Consider the following 15,714-nt stretch of genomic DNA (forward strand, 5'->3'; position numbering starts at 1 on the left):
CGCTTGCCACATTCTTTATTCATGATGACAACAAAGTGAAACAAGTTGATACTATTTTTACAACAGTTGCAACTCTCACTCTCTCCCATGCTCACGCTCCCACGCTCTCTCGTTCTGGCAGTGCCTCTCTGTCCCTCTCTCTTTCTATTTGTCGCTTTGATTGACTGTGGTGTCTGTCAGTTTAGCACAACAAAATACGTAAACAAATGCCTACTATCGTGTAAATAAACAGAAACGAATGATATATTCTCAACGCAGAGAGAGCACTGTCTCTCATTCTCTCTCTCTCTGGCTCTCTGCCGCTCTTTGGCCCGCATAGAGCGGCGACTGTGACGGCAGCAGAGCCAAAACAATCAAGTGAAAGCGCTGAGCATATCTAAACTTATTGTGCTGTATTGTATACAACAACTTTCATTGCTGCTCAGCAGATACAGATACAGATACAAATACAGATACAGATACAGATGCGACAGCGCGTACGTTGCACAAGAGCCAAAGTGCACGGCGCATGGAGTCAAAGAGCGTGGAACACGGAGCACGGAGTACGGAGCGTGGAGCATGCTCTCCGTGCTATGTGTGAAAAGTGTAACAGAAATTCTTACGGAACCCAGACCCAGACACTCGCTGACAGCGTCACAGTCACAGTCGCAGTCGCAGTCACAGAGTCAGAGTCACCAACAGCGCCTGGCCTGGCCGAGTCGTCAGAGTCGTCCGTCAGAGTCTCATCAGTGTCGTCTGTGTGCGCGGTCGGAGCGAAACGCGGGCGTTGCAAACTCATTTCGTAAATGGAAATGTGCTGGAGACGCAGACGGCGCGGCAAGCCAATCAAATGAAATTTATTAAATTGAAGAAGACGTGCACAGCCCAGCGAACGGAAGTGAAAAGTTACACACATCCCAGCAGACATACGAGAAGACAACAACAACCACTAGAAGACACACACATACATACACGTGTATATAGTGTACACAGACGAATAAACTAATCGCAAAAGGTAGCTAAACGAATTGCAGTCAGAAAATGTATCTGTGAAGTAGCCATAAATGTGTGTGTGAGTGTGTGTGTGTGGGAGTGTGCGTGCTCGTGTGTGTGTATATATACGCATAGTAGTCAAGTGCTTGAGTGGATGTGCGTGTGTGTATATGGAAGTACACGCCTTTCGAGTGCAGCAGCAGCAGCCGCAGCAGCAGCAAGCGCAGCTTTGACTGTGCGTGTTTTTTTTCTCTCTCAGTTTTCCCGCAGCTCGAATTGAACACAAATTGTTGACTAGGGAAACAGGAAATGTGTTCCAGACTAACTGTCGTCTGCCTAATGGAGCCGATTTTCCCATATGCACACACAATGCGCTGTCTGGCCATTTGCCAAGTGCCTCATATCAGGTCAATATCCTTTGACCCAATTATGGCAGCGCACTATAAATTCATAAGCTAAGCCAATTGACAGCGCTCCCACTACTCCCACTGCTGCTGCTGCTGCTGCTGCTGCTACTCCTCTGACAGTGTCAACTCGCCTATAATGGACTTCAATTTCCGTTGGACTAGCGTGGACTCCCCCTCAGCCCCATGACACATGGCACACGCCTCGCAGTTTCTCGAAAGGCTAAGAAAAACGGGAAAAATAAATAAATAAGCAAACGTTGCGTATGGAGTTGTAAGTGGGAGGCGTAGCCCGCCCATTAGTTGGTGGGCGCGGCAGTAGCCCAGTCAAAGGCCGAGCAGGAATACACACACTCGCTCGCCCTCGCCCACTCCCTCTCTCTGTCTCTGTCTCCCTCTCTCTCTCTCTGGAGTTACACACATGCGAAAGCTCTCTCGCGCACGCTTAACTCTCTCTGCATCTTTCCTCTCTCTCCGCTCTCCCCGCTCCTGCTGGCGCCAGGACGTGCCTAACCTACCTTGAGTTGAATTCTATAGTAGCATAATAAAAGCACATGTGTGTGTGAGTGTGTGTGTGTGTGTGTGACAACGCGTGTGTAAGCAGGTGATTATCTGTTGCAGCGTCGTATTTATCGCATTGAAGCCGCTGTGACAGACGAACAGGCAGCGCGCTTTCAATTTCTGTCTCCCCATAGAGCGATTTTAAGCGACAGACGAACACACAGACGGACTGAGTACAATGGCTGAAATTTCACACAAGTTCAACAAAATTTCATAAACATATATGTATATACATAAATCGACGACGATTTTTAATCAGCCAACATTAACGACTCTCACTTTTTTTCATACAAAATTTTACAAACGAATTTCTCTATTGTTAGAATTGCCTATGTAAAGTTATTAATGTTAAGCCAATGCAAAGTATTAAATAGTTAAATTAGAAAGTGTGCTTGAATACTACGAACAAGGCTACGAAACGGTAAACATTATATTTGTGAACAGAAGCACAAGCCAAAGCTGGCCGTTATAGGGTGACCAAACAAGAGTGATACTATTTTGTATAGCCATATATCATCGGTTATTTGAGCTATTTGAATGTGAAAATATTGTAAGAGATTTGCCATTTGATTGTTTATAAACTTTTCTTGTGCTTATCGAAATATTTGTTTGATAAATCTGCAAAATTCTGACTGTATAATTTATGGTGTGTAGTGTTGCAAAATAATTCAATTTGAGCATGAATTCACTCAATTGTGTCTCAAAGTAGAGCAAAGCTAGTGTATATAGCAACCATTATTAAGTAAGACCCGGAAAAGTCTCATACCAAATTACAGCCTTAGGCTTGAGCGCTGTCAGCAAAGCCAAGCCAACTATAATTAGTATTATATTATTTATATTTATTATTATTCTGCACATAATGGCAAGCAAAAAGCAGACTAAAGCCAACACAGCGTCTAAAACCATTTTTATTATATAGCCATTTCCCCACTCGTCGCTTTAACTTGGTCTCGCTCTGTCTCGTTTTTTAAATCCATTGCAAAATTGATTAGCTCAAGCCATGTGCACATTATGCAGCTCGAATAGAGCTCAAGAAATATTCGAATAACATTTGGGTATGTGATCCACTGTAAACGCCCTTAAGGGCACGTATCAAAGATACTCAAAGATATTTCAACGGCTGGAAAGCACTTCATCAGCCGTGAGGCTGGCAGGCTCTGGGGGCGCACACCTACACACACACACACACACACACACACAAGAGTGCTTCATCTCTTATTGTGCTATATTATTTTATGTAATGGCAGTCCTTAGACAGTCGTGGGGTTGGGCTGAATGCGAAAGTCATTAGAGCTAAAAGGCGACCCGTGCTAAAAGCCAAAAAGCTAAAAAGCCAAAGAGCCGCAAAGCCTGCAGCGTTTTAATGAAGCACACTTGACAGTCATAATTCGTTTGCAGTAAATCAACTCGGCGCAGATTGTGAATGCGATTAAGCACATCCATTAATGGCCATTAAATTGCAGGCAGACACGCGTCAGCATGGGCAAGGATCAGGAGTTCCTCGAGGCGGCACGCAACGGCAACATCAGCCACATCGAAAAGGTGCTCGCCCAGAAGGGCAAGCGCGCCGGGCCCTTAGCCAGCCTGCGCCGCACCGGTGTCAATGTGCAGGACAGCGGCGGCTACTCGGCGCTGCATCATGCCTGCCTCAATGGCCACGAGGACATCGTCCGACTCCTGCTGGCCCATGAGGCGTCGACCAATCTGCCCGATTCGCGTGGATCGTCGCCGCTGCACTTGGCCGCCTGGGCCGGGGAGACGGACATCGTGCGGCTATTGCTGACGCAGCCGTATCGGCCGGCTAACGCCAATCTGCAGACCATTGAGCAGGAGACGCCGCTGCACTGTGCCGCCCAGCACGGACACACGGGCGCCCTGGCGCTGCTGCTCGCACACGACGCGGATCCCAATATGCGCAACTCGCGGGGCGAGACGCCGCTGGATCTGGCCGCCCAATACGGACGCCTGCAGGCCGTGCAGATGCTCATCCGAGCGCATCCCGAACTGATTTCACATCTCAGCACAGCGGCAGTGGAGAGCGGTAGAGCAGGCGGAGGTGGAGCAGTAGCGGGTGGCGAGTCACCCTCATCGCCCGCACGTCCCATCTTTCCGCACACCTGCCTCCATCTAGCCAGTCGCAATGGCCACAAGAGCGTGGTCGATGTCCTCCTGGCTGCGGGCGTCTGTGTGAACCTATTGACGCCCTCGGGCACGGCGCTGCATGAGGCGGCGCTGTGCGGCAAGGAGAGCGTGGTGCGCACTCTGCTGCGGGCGGGCATCGATCTGTCGGCCACGGACAGCGAGGGCCGCACTGCGCTGGATATACTGCGTGAATTTCCACCGCATGTGACCAAGCACATCATTGCAGTGATTAACAGTACGTATACGTAATATAGCCCATATGCATATATGCAATTATGTCAATGACATCAATTTGCAAATGCGATAAGCACTCAGGCAGATAAATGAACTTAATCCCGTCACTCTTTGCCCTCCGGCCAGACTTTCGCCACCAAATGGACACAGATGAGGCGGACGAGGTTATCTACCGCCAGCACGCCGGCTCCCACACAACTGGGCGTGGCCAGAGCTCGAAGCAGCCACAGCCACAGCCACAGCAGCACAACAGCCACAACCACTATCACTTCAACTCGAACAACCACTTGCTGAACCACTCGCACTCCATGCAGCAGTCCGGCTACAGCAAGCAGCGGCTCAGCGCCGGCAATGGCGGGCCCTACAACGGCGGCAAATCCCTGGACAGCGCTCTCCAGCCCGAGGACAGGTTCTATCAGGATCTCAACGCGCACTCGCCGCTGCACATACAAAAGTGAGTTGCCAATCCGAGTGGAGCTATAGCATACTAAACTCTCCCTCTCTCTATCTCTCTCTTACTCTCTCTCTCTCTCCAGCGATATGGGCGGCGGCTTTAGTGTCAGTCCCTCTTCGTCGCTGAGCAGCTTTGAGCCGGCATCCGTGTCGCCCCGCTCGCGCTGCTCCACCGGCGGCGGCGCTCAGCCCATTGTGATGAGCACATTCGCGCCCAGCGGGCCGCCCAAGAAGCCGCCGCGTCGCAATCTCTCTGTCTCGCCCACGCACGCCGGCCCGGGCCAGCAGTTCGGCTACAGCTCGCCATCCAGCCAGGGCCAGGGGCAGCCGATAGCGGCCGGACGCCGACGCCCGCCCGCCAGCGAGAGTCCCTACTCGCATCAGAGCCACGGCAGCGTCGGCGGCATGAGCTTCGATGAGACGCAGCTGCGCGAGCGGCAGCGCAACGACCGCCTCTACGCTAGCGCCAGGCAGAGCACGCGCTCCGCCGTGGACGGCAGCATGAGCCTCAGCTCCAGCAGTGAGTGACCCACTAACTAATATAGACTACAAGTAATATTCATTTTCATATCTGCCCAGATGACATGCTGGATCGTCAGTGCAGCAGCTCGGAGCTGAATAGCGAGACAAGTGTGCCAAATTCCAGCGGAGAGTCGCCAGCTCCCGCTGCTCATGCCACCAACTCCATGAAGCGACCCATTCCGGCGCAGCGCAGCGCCTCGACCAAACTCTCCAAGGAACTGCTCAAGAGCTGCGAGAGTGCCACCCTCAAATCGTACAATCCTAACCGCAAACTCAAACGGAACCGCAACAGCTGGTGAGTGGACCAGACTTGGGGTGAATCTTAAGATTATGCCTAGGATTTTTAATCTTCAGTTTGACAACTGGTCTATTTCCTTTCCTTGACTCAAAAGCAGGTGACCTAGCAAGCGTCAATAGTCAAAGACTTTTTCTAGTATAGATGGATACCCTTCGTTCATTTTCTTCTTTTCCTTCATCTAAATCTAAATTCCTGTTTTGGAAAATAATTTATTCCTATATGATTCTTAGATGTATTCTCTTTACTTTTTTTGATTAGACAAATGTAATAAATGTTTTCTCTTCCTTCTTTGCCCCCTGCAACAGCTCTATAAATGTAGCCGATAAGACGGAAGACGCTGAGCAGAACTGCGATGCGAAGCAGCAAATTCCGAGCAGTCCCACGCACTACAAGCAGCCTCCGACGCCGGATCATCCGCCACCCAGCTCTAGCCAGGCCGAGCGCACCATACACGAGCGCATCCGTCCACTGAGCCAGGAGTACAAGCGGCGATCGGCGCTGCTGCAGTTGCAAGCGGCGCAGCAGCTAATGATCGAGACGGGCTCGTCGCCGTCGAAGCTGCTGCCGACGCTGAGCACGCCGGGCTACGATTACGATGATACGGTGACGGTGGTGCCGCGCTGTCCGGCTCCGTCGTCGGGCTCGCTCAGCTCGAGCATTTCGTGCTCGGATCACAGCCTCTCGCACTCCACCACGGACTACGTGGAGGAGTTTGTGAGCGATGTGCCCTTTGCCGGCCTACTCAAAGGCGCATCCCAAAAGGAGCACAAGGAGCAGCAGGAGGTCAAGGTGCAAACCCAACAGGTGCCGCCGCCACGTGTGCGCCCGCCGATCCCAACCAAGCCGCAGGTTCCAGAGCGCAAGTTCGTGAAGCCACCGACCACGCCCACCCAGCAAAGTGCCGAAGTGAAGCTGGAAACGAATGGCAATAACGAGACCGAGAATTTATCGACGCACAAGCCCGACAAGTCGCCCACCAAATCAGCTGGCAAATCGCCCGTCAAGTCGCCAGCCAAGTCGCCGGCAAAGTCTCCTGGCAGCGGTCACTCGATAGCGCGCAACTCGCTGAATCTGCTGAGCCCCTTCAATGCGGAGGAGGCGCGCAAGAAGATCTCCGAGATCATTGAGAACTTCGGCAGCGGCATACTCAACACGAACATAACGCCCACCCACGACATCGAGCTGGACTTTGAGGATCTCGAGGTGCTGCCGGAGCGCCGCGAGCTGGCCCTGAGGCTGCGCAATGCGGGCCTGTTGCACCTGGAGCGCATACTCTTCGAAAATGGCTACGATAACTACAAGTTTGTGGTAAGCTCGAAGTGATCTAGTGATTCCAATTGATCCACCATGTCGATGCCTTCTCCATTCTAGCGCAATGTGTTCGAGGAGCCGGATATACCGCTGCTGCACATCCCAGAGCGGGATGCGGCCAAGCTGCTGCGCTTTGTGGAGACCCTGCCGCCGGCGGAGTTTCTGCCCCAGGTGCCCCTCAAGACGCAGCAGGAGAACAAGCAGCCGGGCGTGACCACGCTGCAGCAGTGGCTGCACAGCATCGCGCTGCCCGAATACCTGGAGATCTTCAAGTGAGTACGCGAATCTCTCCCTGCTGAACTAGTATAATAATATTTACTGCCTTGCATTGCCAGCAAGCACCTGTACAACACAATCGATAGCGTCTGCGGTGTCTGGGACGTGGAGCTGCAAACTGTGCTCGAGATCAACAAGCTGGGCCATCGCCGGCGCATTCTGCAATCGTTGGCCTTCATCCGGCAAATGCGTGAGTCGAAGTCACAGAAGACGCCGCTGGCCGAGAACAACGAAACCAACAAAATGACAACGAACGGAAACAAGGAAGCCTTGGCCGGCACAACCACAGCGGCCACCACCGGCACCACGCAGCCAACCACGATTGCACTGCCGCATCGGAATTCCATAACGGGCTATCGCAAGAATCGGTAGATTATATAGTATGAATATCCAGATTTGATTTACTTAATTCAATGAAATATTTTGCAGTCCCGCACCACCGCCGCCTGCACCGCCGGCACTCAAAACTATTGAAGCTGACCCATCTACGGCTCCACTTCAGATACGCGCACCCTCCGAGCTGCTGCTGGGACTGCCCGCCAACATGCGCACCACCCAGTGGCGCCACTCGGCACAAACTCTTCTTAACGAGCACATCAAATACGAGGTCCAGGTGAGTGTACGCTGAACTCAATATATAATTTCATAATACTCCTTGCGGTTGTGAGTTTATGCTTCCAAAGTGAAATTGGTATATTCGTATTGCTGTTTCTTTGTGTGATTTAAATGAAGTTACCCCATTTGGTGCTTTATTAGATTAGACACTTAAAAGAGAATTTACTAACTCCCGAGTCCACTACTAAGTCAAAGTAATATATGAACTTGAGAGTACTATTAATAGTCAAATAGTCAATCAAACTCAAAAGAGGATATAAAATAATACAGCTCGAAATTGAACATTAACCATTATAATCATTACATTGAGTCTACTTTGAATTTGTCTAAATTGGGAATAATACAAAAATTTCAGTCTCAGCTTGCAAGATTGAAAAATAAAATCTTTTAGATAAATTATAGCCTACCTTCTCTACAGATGAAAAAAAGATTTGATGTCTGTTAGGGAGTAAGAAATCTCTAATAATCCCCCGATTATCATCTTATATATTTCTACACTCAGAGAAGACAAAACATTTCTAGATAAACATACTATAACTTGTAGATCTTTGGAAAATATCAGCTTTAATAGAACACCGAACGAGTATTTCCTAGTCGATAACAGCCAATTGAATTGTTTTATTTCATACTAATTTCCATCATTCTATGCTCACCCCAGTACCTAGGCTCAACGGTTGTGAAAGAACTGCGTGGCACAGAGTCCACAAAGAAATCAATACAGAAGCTGAAGGCCTCCGGCGATCAGGCGAACAAAGAGGTGCACAAACAGGGGGCGCCGCTGTCCCTGGCCATTTGCCACCGGGGCGTGGAGTTCATAGACGTGGCCAGCAGGGTAGGTGTGGGGAATGGTGAATAGAAGAGCTACTTACTAGTCCAATTGATGCTTACAGCGTGTCATTTGCGAGCATGAGATACAGAACATCAATTGCGCCTGCCAGGATTCGGAGGATTTGCGGCACTTTGCCTACATCACCAAGGAGCAGGACATGCACTATTGTCATGTGTTTCTAGTGCAAAGCACAGTAAGTACTACACATAATGAACTCTCATCCCATCTCGCGGTATATGTATAAATGTCTTTCCATTATAGGATCTGGCCAGCGAGATCATACTGACGCTGGGCCAGGCCTTCGAGGTGGCCTATCAGCTGGCACTGCGCGATGGCATTGCGACGACGCCGTCGCTGCTCCTAGACAATGGCATGCTGCAGGGCGAGTACTGCGGTGGCGGTGGCGGTGGCAGCAAATAGAGCCAGGAGCTGGCCATCGCCCGTAAACCCACTCAGTCTATGGCCAACAATACGAATCGCACTCACAGTCGCAGTCGCAGCCTGTGCGCCAAACTATTTTGCCTGACCAACTATGGAGCGTTGTTCAAGCTTTAGTTGGAATTTTTCCAATCAGAATTGAAACTAGTCCTTGCGCAGAGAACAACAACAGAAAGACTTTTTACAAAGGCACAACAATTTTTTATGCAATATATATAAATCCATATATGTATATGTTTGAATGCTCCAGAAACGATCCAGCTTTTTTCAAGCTAAACTATTTGAGAATCGAACGCACAATATTCATGAATATCATCATTTGACAAACTGCAAACACAGAAACAAAAACAAGAATGCATTTACAACTTTTTAAGTATCTATATAAAAGGCAGTTGCATTTAACTATATACACAAACACACATATATACATTAAATACTAAACGTATGTGTATTCAAGTTTTAGCAAATTTTTAGCTATTTATCTAATCCATGAAACGAGTATAAAGTATAAATTTATTAACCTACTATTGGCACATAAACAATTTTATTGATGTTAAACGCTGTAAGACAATTGAAACAGCGAACTGCTTAAAAAAGCAATGAAAAATTCATATCCAAAAAAACAAAAAATACATTAAACAAAACACAAATTGGCTATATACAAGCGATAAATATATAAACATAAATATATATGTATACATTAACAACTCCCATGAGACACTGCGCGTTGTTATATACTTTTAAATCAATTCACAAAACTCTAATCAAAATGAAATACAGCGCATACAAGTTATAAGCAAATTAGCTTAAAAAATACAACAAAATTAAATTTAAAACAATATAAATTCAAATTGAAACAAATGAAAAAATTATATTTGAATATTTGTGAGGCATTTGTTTTTATTTGTTATTTTTAAACTTAAAAAAATATGTATGTTTTTAAACTAGTCTTTGATTTTATTTGAAATTAATTTAAGGCAAAGCCTTGTTGTTATCATTTGTTAAACACGAACTTTTTAGTTAATTTTTATTTTATTAAAATATAAATTTCAAGTCTCTATCTTTCTCAATGTGTGCAATGCTTTAAATGTTAGCCTGCTGTATGGTACAAGAATGCTCATAAGAAGTACCTATCCATTAAATCATTAAATCATTAAGTCATGTGAAAAAGTCTACTATAATTAATGTGCATTCGCACTTATATAAACTACATCCAAATCGAAGAACTATATACAAACAAATACACACATACAGCCTAGTGCATAACTAATGAAATTTAATAGCGATCTATGCATAAAAAATATAGCAAAAAAAAAATAATAAAATAATAACATGTTTACCAAAAAAAAATAAATAAAATAAAATAACAAAAAATACCTGTAAACCTGATTTGTCTTCGTCAAATTGCATAAACAAGTTTACCAAACATACGAAAAGCAAAAAGAAAAACAAAAAGGAAAAACATTATTGAAATATTGAGCAAATACGCACATGCATGCCAGCCAGCATGCATACATACATATGTACAACTAATGACAAACCTTATACAACAAACTCATACTAAATAAATGCATAATTATGTATGTAATTAAATGAATGCACAGTCTGTTTATCATTTAATTTATTGTATTTGCTATGTAGAGTGGCCTAGCCTGGCCTGGCCGGCCTTAAATTCAATTAAGGCGCACTTTCCCACAGGCCGCGGCTTAAACGATTGCAGCTTGGCAGCATCAATTCGCCGCATCTGTGCATCAGAGAACGTAGATCATTTACACAGGTCGGACGTGAGCCGGTTTTGTTGTTAGTTTTTAGTTTTTTTCTCTCTTTCTATAAGGCTAAATGCGTTAAGCAGTTGATCATACGAATATTAATTGGCAAACACCAAAGCGCAGAGCTATTGCCCCGACAACGACTTCTACTCCAGCTCCGACTTCCAGCCAGTGATTCCCTGGCACACGCACACACGCGCTAATGTTGCCAGCAATATGTTGCCGGCGTGCGTCAAATGTTGCCAGGCAACACGATAGCAAGGAAGGGAACGAGAGAGGTGTAGAGCGTGAATGAGAGAGGAAGAGAGGGGGCCTGTGATGATACTAGCCAGAATGACGACGCTTGATGCCGCCGCAACCAGCGCTTAACGGTTTAAATTATTTCGCGTCTCTTGCGTCGTTTACTAGCGTGCAATTTGTGGCGCACAGCTTATCACAATTTCATTATTACAAGCATTATTATTGGCCATAGTAAATTTGCCAGCCAGCCTGGCATTTGGCTTCAGCTTCGGCTTCGGCTTTGGCTTTGGCTTTGGCATTGCTTATGCGTTTATTTGTAATTGAAATTGCGTGACTTTATGCTTCGATTTCGCCATTGCCATTGTTGCCATTCAATGGAAAACAGATATAAACTCGCATATATACATGTGTATAAACATACACACACACACATACTTGAGTATATGTATGTAAGCATGCACGTAAAACTTTCGGACGAGCTTTCGCTGTGACAGCGAGAACAGCCGCCGCAACAGCAGCAGCAGCAGCAGCAGCAATAAAAACAACAACAACAACGACAGCAGTCAAACAAAGCAAAAAGCCCAAACACAAATGCAGAGCGCGTTCGCTGCTGCGAAAGCTGTTCGCCTGTTCCGAATGCGAGCAAGCAGCGCAATGTTTGCCCAGCCCTTGCTCACTTACACGCATATGCGCGTGTGTTGGTGTGCCTCTGTGTGCGTGTGAGTGTGTGAGTGTGTATACACTTGCTGTCTATTTAAAGCAGCCGTAAATTAGCAAAGCACTCTGCAGCTGTTTAACGCCTGTTGCCCACTGCTGCACGCCTGCTAAAAATTGTACCAAAAATCGCCGTTTGTCAGTGAAACGCGCTTCTGGCGAGTGCCTGGAAACGCTAGCGATTCGTAATTTAGTTGCCGCAACAAATGCGCAAAATGTTTCAAGCAAAAACATTTTTATTCACTTGAACAGCATTTGTTGCTATGAGTTGGGGACTGTGGGGGACTGCATTCTTTTTACATTTTATTGCTAGCTAAGAAAATAAATAGAGAAATAACATATAAGAAACCTTTAATAATCTTTTTAGTACGCCTAAAATTTAGAGTGTGTCACACTGTAGGTGTAGGTTGGTGTTAATGTTAACAGTTTCTCTGAAGACATTAAAAATCGGATATTAACTATCATTGGTTTTTGGGAAGACATTTTTCCAACTTTCATTTATAACTGGAATGCAAACTTTTGCAGCTTTTTTAGCTACGAAAGCAAACTCAATTACTTTGAAAATGCAAAATATGTATATTCCATATTCAACTTACTCCTAAAATTCCAAATATTTGCATTTCAATTATTTTTAATTCAATTTTCAACAAAATCATATGTCCCTCTTTCCTTGTCTTCTCGTTTGGCAGTTGTGTATGCAATAGTTGATGCATTGCATTTTCATTTTCCATCCGCTGAAGATTACGAGTATACTGCCAGAGTTATTCTCTATGCGAGGCTGCTTTATTTATCCCCTGCTCGAAATGCAAATGTGTTTTGTTGATTAAATTTACAAATATGCACTCAAATGTCGTCTCTCCAACACTTATCACTGATTTACAGATTATATAATGGCAATTATATATTTTAGCTCGAAATAATGATTCCCTATTAAAAGGTCTCAAAAAGTCTCATCAACAATAGCAGCAGAAAGTCCCTAACATTTCACTCTTTTGTCTCTAGCTATGACCGTCATTTTGTATAAGTTGATTTCTGCTTATATGAATTCTATATTACTTTTGGATCGGCTTTATTTTGCTGTTCCAGCCAGGAATTTTCGTCGGATTTAACTGTCTGAACTTTTTCCCTTTAAAAAATCTTTCATTACAGATGAACTTCGGGAAATTTCTGACAGATAGTAAAGTGTGGTATTAGCTATGTGTGAATATGAGAAGCGTAAATTAATTGCAATAGAGGAATGGAAATCAAGCCACATGGGCGGTATCCTTTCTGAGCCACTCCATGGACTTTTCAGTACAAAATATATCGCATTCATCTTTGGTATAGAAACGATTTTCATTTCCGCCGCAATTCGAGTATGTGAACTTCTCGCACTTGATCTTGTACTTATTGAAGAACCAGAGCTGTCGATTTCCTTTGCATTTGCCATAGTCTGGCTTCGAGTAGCAAATGGCTGCAAGAGACAAAAGGTTAACGCAAATGTCATCCGAAATTTGTTTATTTCAGGAACCTTTATTGATTTTTTCAAAATGCCTCTTTCGTGCTTTAAACTTATAGTTATTATTTTGAACATCATCGTAGTCCTGGCCCAAAACCAAGTCGGCCAGTAGCAAAATCAAAGCCAAGGCAGTCAGGCACCTCATTTTGTGGGGCAGCTCAATGCAGAGAATAAACTGAACTAGAAATATCAATCAACTTGCCTTTATAGTGCGGAACGTGACGAACTAACAACTGTTTTTCCATCAAGATGCAAGATAGAACCAATTGTTTTGCGAAAGATATATAGAACAATCAAATGCCAAATGTTTAACACGTCATGCGAATTGCTCAATCCGTAATCAGGGGCCAAAATTATGCGACCGGTTGGCCAAGTGAATTCAATTAAATTTCTCAATAAATTATAAGTGCAGAAACAAACTCAACGCCAGCGGAGTCAGGTCTTGGATTGGCTCTGCTGCATACTTAGATGCATATGAGTCGAAATATATGTATGTATTGTGAACTGGTCCAGTGTGCGTTTAAACCGGTACTTAGTACACAAAACGAGATTACGCAACGGCGCGAGCGAAGATCAGATGCCATCGCGCATACGACGCGTTGCACAGCCTCCTGAGCATTGGGACATGCTCGTCTCGCATAACGCAAACGAAATCGCAAGCATCGGAAAAATCGAAATTCTAGATCAAGGCCAGCACTCCAATACACACAAACTACACATACATGTATACGTATAAAAATATCTCTCCCTCTCTGTCTCTATCTCTCTCACTCTCTCATGCTGGCTGCTGACACACGCAATGCATGCGTTAAATAACTTGAAACTAGTTTGGCCATTGAAGGAGGATGCCTGGTATTAGTGCAACGCGCGCTCACAAACTGGGTCAAAAGGAAGCACGGCCGAGCTGCGGCTGCGCATGCAATAAATTGCAGCAATTGAAATGAATTTTGTCATTCGGCAATTTGCATTTGTAAGTAACAAGAGAAAACACTTAGCGCCACTTACGCGCCTGACAGGGCCCCAAACGCTCCCATGGCCGGGGGCCACCACCAAGCCCAATTATGCAGTCAAATACATTATCACAGTTTACGGTTGCCAATGTGTCATTGATCAGGCGTTTATTTATATTTATAGCAAACGTCATTTGAAGGCTGCACAAAAGTGCTGACAAAAAACACAAATAAATTCTGAAAAAACAAAAAAAAAAAAATAAAAAATAAAAAAATTAAAATCTAAAATTTGTTTGTTTAACCAAAACAATAAGAGCTGGAAAAGTGAAGAAAATATTTTAGAATTTGAACACATTTAAAATAGAAATACGGAGTATGGATAAATCAACTAGTGTTGCAGTGGGAGGATATCTGGAGACGAAATCTCGGAGAGTCAAGATCCTGTGGACACTATATAGAGGAGATCACTGTGAGTCAATTGCATAGTTGCTGATTTTTTATTTCATGCGAAAAAATATAAAATATTACGCGATACTGACAATAAGCTGAGTTACATACAATACATAAATGTTCTTTGTTTTAATCTTTGTGTTGCAATCATATACCATATTGTAAAAATATACCATATAGCAAGCCTGCAGGTTATATGCACAGATTGTAGTGGTTACCTAGCAAGTAGATAAGTATATAAACCCAACGATCTCTGTAAGAAGAAGACCCACAGATTTGCAATCTCAAAATATGTTTGTATATATATTTTATGAGAATACATATTGAAAATTGTGATCCTTTTAATTTTATAATTCCCATAATCATTGCCTTCTTACAAACGAGTATTCAATATGAATATGTTTGCACCGTAATATAATGTCATTTTCTTTACATTCAATTTTAAATGCAAATATGTGCTTAAACATTTAATAAAAATGGAAATATTATTTAAATTATACATAAATTGTTTGTATAAATTGAAGTAAATGTAAGCCTTAAGTCTAATTGAGCCATAGCCTTTGGTCTAATGGAACAAAAGTAAATAGCAAAACAATAAAAGGCTGTCCTGCTTTGGGCAATATATCAATTCTTTATAGTCAAATGAATTTGTAGAAATATATATATGTACATGTATCAGTATATATATATGTGCATATCGTGAGGTGATCGTGAGGCCGCGGGTTGGGCTATTAAACAAAATTAGCGAACAAAATTCTATTAATTTAAATGTTGAATTTTATGTGCTGGCGAAACAGTTTTCAGGCCATTTACGATTACCGCTATTAACCACAAAAAAGAGGGGAAATAAAGACCGTTAGGGCCGTTTATCGATTGTGTGTAGCGTGTCAAGGCTAAGTCTAGATAACGAAATCTTGCGACCCGTCCAGATTGCTGACAAATGCAATGCAACAAGTTTGGCAGGCACTTAATAAACATATTCATATCTGGCGATTTGACGCTTTTGGCCAATGCACGCAAATGAATCAGTCGCTTGGA

General features: G+C 44.5%; 2 protein-coding genes across 2 annotated transcripts; one reads left to right on the plus strand and one right to left on the minus strand.

Moving 5' to 3' along the window:
* The first annotated feature begins 625 nt into the window (after window positions 1-625).
* LOC6575287 (ankyrin repeat and SAM domain-containing protein 1A) lies at window positions 626-9,832 on the plus strand. Its single transcript, XM_002001264.4, has 12 exons — window positions 626-994; window positions 3,401-4,314; window positions 4,440-4,767; window positions 4,850-5,286; window positions 5,346-5,583; window positions 5,892-6,894; window positions 6,958-7,169; window positions 7,233-7,541; window positions 7,603-7,786; window positions 8,447-8,620; window positions 8,679-8,810; window positions 8,879-9,832. Exons 2-12 carry the CDS (start codon window positions 3,417-3,419, stop codon window positions 9,035-9,037), a joined length of 4,074 nt encoding a protein of 1,357 aa, XP_002001300.1. The 5' UTR covers window positions 626-994; window positions 3,401-3,416; the 3' UTR covers window positions 9,038-9,832.
* A 2,998-nt stretch (window positions 9,833-12,830) lies between these two features.
* On the minus strand, window positions 12,831-13,458 carry LOC6575288 (protease inhibitor carrapatin). The gene is made up of 2 exons (XM_002001265.4): window positions 13,289-13,458; window positions 12,831-13,231 (listed from the first exon to the last, which is right to left on the minus strand). Exons 1-2 carry the CDS (start codon window positions 13,419-13,421, stop codon window positions 13,023-13,025), a joined length of 342 nt encoding a protein of 113 aa, XP_002001301.2. The 5' UTR covers window positions 13,422-13,458; the 3' UTR covers window positions 12,831-13,022.
* Window positions 13,459-15,714: the final 2,256 nt, after the last annotated feature.

Source organism: Drosophila mojavensis, unplaced genomic scaffold, assembly GCF_018153725.1.
Source record: "Drosophila mojavensis isolate 15081-1352.22 unplaced genomic scaffold, ASM1815372v1 contig_231, whole genome shotgun sequence".
NCBI classification, from domain to species: Eukaryota; Metazoa; Arthropoda; class Insecta; order Diptera; family Drosophilidae; genus Drosophila; species Drosophila mojavensis.

What these genes read in the sequence shown, in the direction of transcription:
- LOC6575288 (XM_002001265.4), bottom strand. Translation starts at nt 13,421, where the DNA reads ATGAGGTGCCTGACTGCCTTGGCTTTGATTTTGCTACTGGCCGACTTG. An exon ending in TTTTGAAAAAATCAATAAAG is followed by an intron (nt 13,232 to 13,288) that starts GTTCCTGAAATA and finishes TGTCTCTTGCAG; the next exon opens with CCATTTGCTACTCGAAGCCA.
- LOC6575287 (XM_002001264.4), top strand. Translation starts at nt 3,417, where the DNA reads ATGGGCAAGGATCAGGAGTTCCTCGAGGCGGCACGCAACGGCAACATC. An exon ending in CATCATTGCAGTGATTAACA is followed by an intron (nt 4,315 to 4,439) that starts GTACGTATACGT and finishes CCCTCCGGCCAG; the next exon opens with ACTTTCGCCACCAAATGGAC. An exon ending in ACGGGCTATCGCAAGAATCG is followed by an intron (nt 7,542 to 7,602) that starts GTAGATTATATA and finishes AATATTTTGCAG; the next exon opens with TCCCGCACCACCGCCGCCTG.